This window comes from Vollenhovia emeryi, unplaced genomic scaffold (genome assembly GCF_000949405.1).
Source record: "Vollenhovia emeryi isolate VEMERY1.0 unplaced genomic scaffold, V.emery_V1.0 DF943105.1, whole genome shotgun sequence".
Taxonomy (NCBI): Eukaryota; Metazoa; Arthropoda; class Insecta; order Hymenoptera; family Formicidae; genus Vollenhovia; species Vollenhovia emeryi.
The window spans coordinates 1-3248 of record NW_011963261.1 but is presented as its reverse complement, the minus strand read 5'-3'; the positions used below and the strand labels follow the sequence as shown (position 1 = coordinate 3248).

The 3248-nt window shown below is 44.6% G+C and overlaps 1 protein-coding gene across 1 annotated transcript; it reads left to right on the top strand.

The window, feature by feature from the left end:
* Positions 1–1487: 1487 nt before the first annotated feature.
* LOC105566756 lies at positions 1488–3109 on the top strand (the record flags this gene model as incomplete). Its single annotated transcript, XM_012021014.1, has 4 exons — positions 1488–1686; positions 1974–2070; positions 2372–2594; positions 2699–3109. Coding segments are annotated over exons 1-4 (930 nt in total), but the record flags the coding sequence as incomplete, so codon positions are not given.
* Between the last annotated feature and the right edge of the window lie 139 nt (positions 3110–3248).

Genomic DNA, 3248 nt, shown 5'->3' with positions numbered 1-3248 from the left:
AGTCTCGTTAACCAACCTATGAAAGCTGTGCTTTTAACGGCTTTGCTGTCGCTAGTTAATTTCGATGCCGAAAAACATCGATAGCAAGTTACAGAATCCCGGTACTGGTAAAATCATTAATGCCGGAAAATACTGTTCTCAGATGGAGGAAATGCACCAGCAATTACGCTTTAAGCAACCTGCAATATGCATATTGCTTTATGATAACGCTCGATCACATGTAAAGGACGAGGGGTGAGGGGCAAGGGGCGAGAGCCGAGCACCGGGCGGCGAACGACGCGGGGCGAAGGGCGAGCGGTGAGAGGCGAGCGGGGAGTGTTTACTGAAGCTCGCCGCTCGCTGCGTGACAACTTTTTTTCGGCGCGTCGCTCCACCTCTCGCTATTAGATGATGCCCCACCGTTGCCTGCCGAGTCCGGCCTGCCGCCGTCTACGCTTTCATTCGCTCAGACATTAAAATTTATTTCTCGATAACTATTGCGAATTTTGCAAAATGGTATAGGACTTTTCTATTCAGTTTGCCCTGGTCTATCTGGCAGTTACGGGTGATACGGGTATTAGGACACACCCTGTATATCAACTATCTCCTTGGTTGAAAAGTCGCCGATTAAACGTCTTTTCAACTAATGATTTCTCACTGGGATGGTACCATCTTATGTCCCCCTCGAAACATACAACTTTTGTCTGAAACATTTTTGTCTGCTGGGCTCAGTTTTCGAGATATTTTACTGTCCAAGTTAAAATGGGACACCCTGTATATATATATATGTATATACACTGGTCACAAAAATTAACGCAACAAGAAATTTACATCAAAATTTGGCGAATTTCAAATAAGCGTAACTTCGCGAAAACTAGTCAAATTGAAAAGTTTTTTTTTCATTTCATAGGGCAAAGCCTCTGCTTTAAGAAGCTCTTATTGGAATTTGCATTCACTCTTCCCATTTCCCGGAACTTTCTCAAAATCATGACCATGTTTTTTCTCTAAAAAATTGCACACTTTGACGCACTGTGCGGAGTGTAGTAATTTTTCTTCGCCAGTTCTGCTTACGGTATCAAAAAGTGTATACTAGTAGAAGACCTATGATGTATGTAACCCACGGTGCTCTGGGCGGGGTGCGGAGCGCGGGGTACACGGTCTGCCTGGAGGGGAGCCCCCACACAGACCTTCATACACCCCGCGCTCCGCGCCCCGCCCAGAGCAACTGAAGTTAGGTCATGTACGTGTGAGCCGCATGACTAATCCCCCCTCCACCTTCTACATAATAAAATAATATCGAGAAAAAAAGACGGCTCGCCGGGAATCGAACTCTGCTCGCGCGGTTGACAGTCTGACACTTAACGCATGCGGCTATCGCGTACACTTGACAAACATCCCCCTCTCCATCGTCTAGACAGACTTTCGTATGATATATAAATCAGTTCGCAAGTCCGCTGTACCACAGTAGGAGATCTGCCAGTAAAGCAAATAATAATTTCGAAGGAGAAATGGAAATCGACAATAATTTCGAGAGGTTATTAGATGAGACCGATGAAGAAGAAGAAGAAGAAGAATATCAACCATTATCCGATGATAGTGATAATTTCGAGAGGTTAGTAGATGAGACCGATGAAGAAGAAGAAGAAGAATATCAACCATTAGCCGATGATAGTGACTACATCAGTGACTCGGAGGAGGTAAAAGGAGGTAAAAAGACTACTAGGAAAAAACTGTCTCCTCACGAAATTCTAACGCTGAATTTATCGATGAAAAAGTGTGCCATATATAGTTATTATTCCGACGGTAGCACATATAAATTATGTCAATGGTGTATGTGTGAGTGCAGAGACATCGATCTTACATATAGTACTCGTAAACACATTACCGACTGTTACGATAATATAAACGCAATGAGGTTTAACAACTGCACAACATGTGATGCGCCATTGTATATCGTATTTCCGTGTAATATGTGCCCAATTTGCACAAAATAGAAAAGCGCGACAACATGGAACAACGAGAGCAAGATCTGGTGGAGCGAGCCGACAGGCAAGAAGTGCGTCAGATGTTTTTTCCCGGTGGAAGTGCGAGGTTTGTAACACGCGCGACCTTGCATAAGAAGTGAGGTGTGGTTGGGAGATAGGGTCTAGCATTCCTGCGTGATCACGCAGGCAGGAAGTGTGTCAGATTTGCGATGGTAGTGATAACAACTCGAATTCTCAAGGTGACGAAGGAGGAATAAAAGCGCGAGCGATCGAGCGTATCATAGCCACAGTATTCGTAGCGTCGCGCAACGATCGAGTTCGGCGAAACATCATGTTCAACGCACAGGTTCGTAGCGACGGTGTAGAAAAAATTGTTAAGTGTAAATAACCGTGTCTGGTATGAGCAGGAATACTTTAGACAGTGACAACGAGAATGAGGTTGAATTGTATTGCGACGAGACGTTATCATCATCATCCCCATGCATGTATGACTGCAATTGTGCGAAAACAGAATACGCTGTATATAACATTGTGGTGAAGGAAGACGCGCGATGGAATTTGGCATGTTATCATTTGAGGAGGGAAATCGGCGCCAAGTGTCTGCGGGAAGAGTTGTGGATAAAAACAGCGGTAGCGTTCAGTCATCGAGCTCAGATGTATATGAATGGAATACTACCGAATAGATATTATTTTGATAAGAAAAAAAAGCTTATTCGACAGCGAGTGAAATTCAGAATTCCGAAACTAAGCGAGGGACGTTCTTTTTGGATGAAAAAAAAACGAAAATGAATCTGGAGGCAAGCGAGTTGATCGAGAACGCTGCGACTGTTTTCAACGAGGACGAATATCACTCGTGGGAGCGTCGATGTGAGGAGTGTATTGAATCGTTGAGGGAAGAGTGTCAAAGGTGTGGGAACCCAGCTGGAACGGTCAATTCTCTTATTGCTTTGATCGCGCGTCTAGAGGGAGCGAGGACCGAACTGCGAAGTCGTTTAGTTCATACTGGTGCAGGTTACAATGGATTTACATGGTTGGAGATTGAGACAGCTTTTCGGAGGCGGGTACTCACAGGTGTGGTAATCAATTCCCGCTACATTGAGCCTAGACGATTTCTCGAGGACGCTAGAGACATGGTGATTGAGAAGGTACGCGAGAATATGGATAGACACGCTTGTGTGAAAATCAACACAGTGTTCAATGGGGAATTCGTTGCGAATAAAAAGACTGCTGTAAAGAGCATCACCACGAAAAACCGACAGCTTTTTCCTACCACAGATCTGTTTG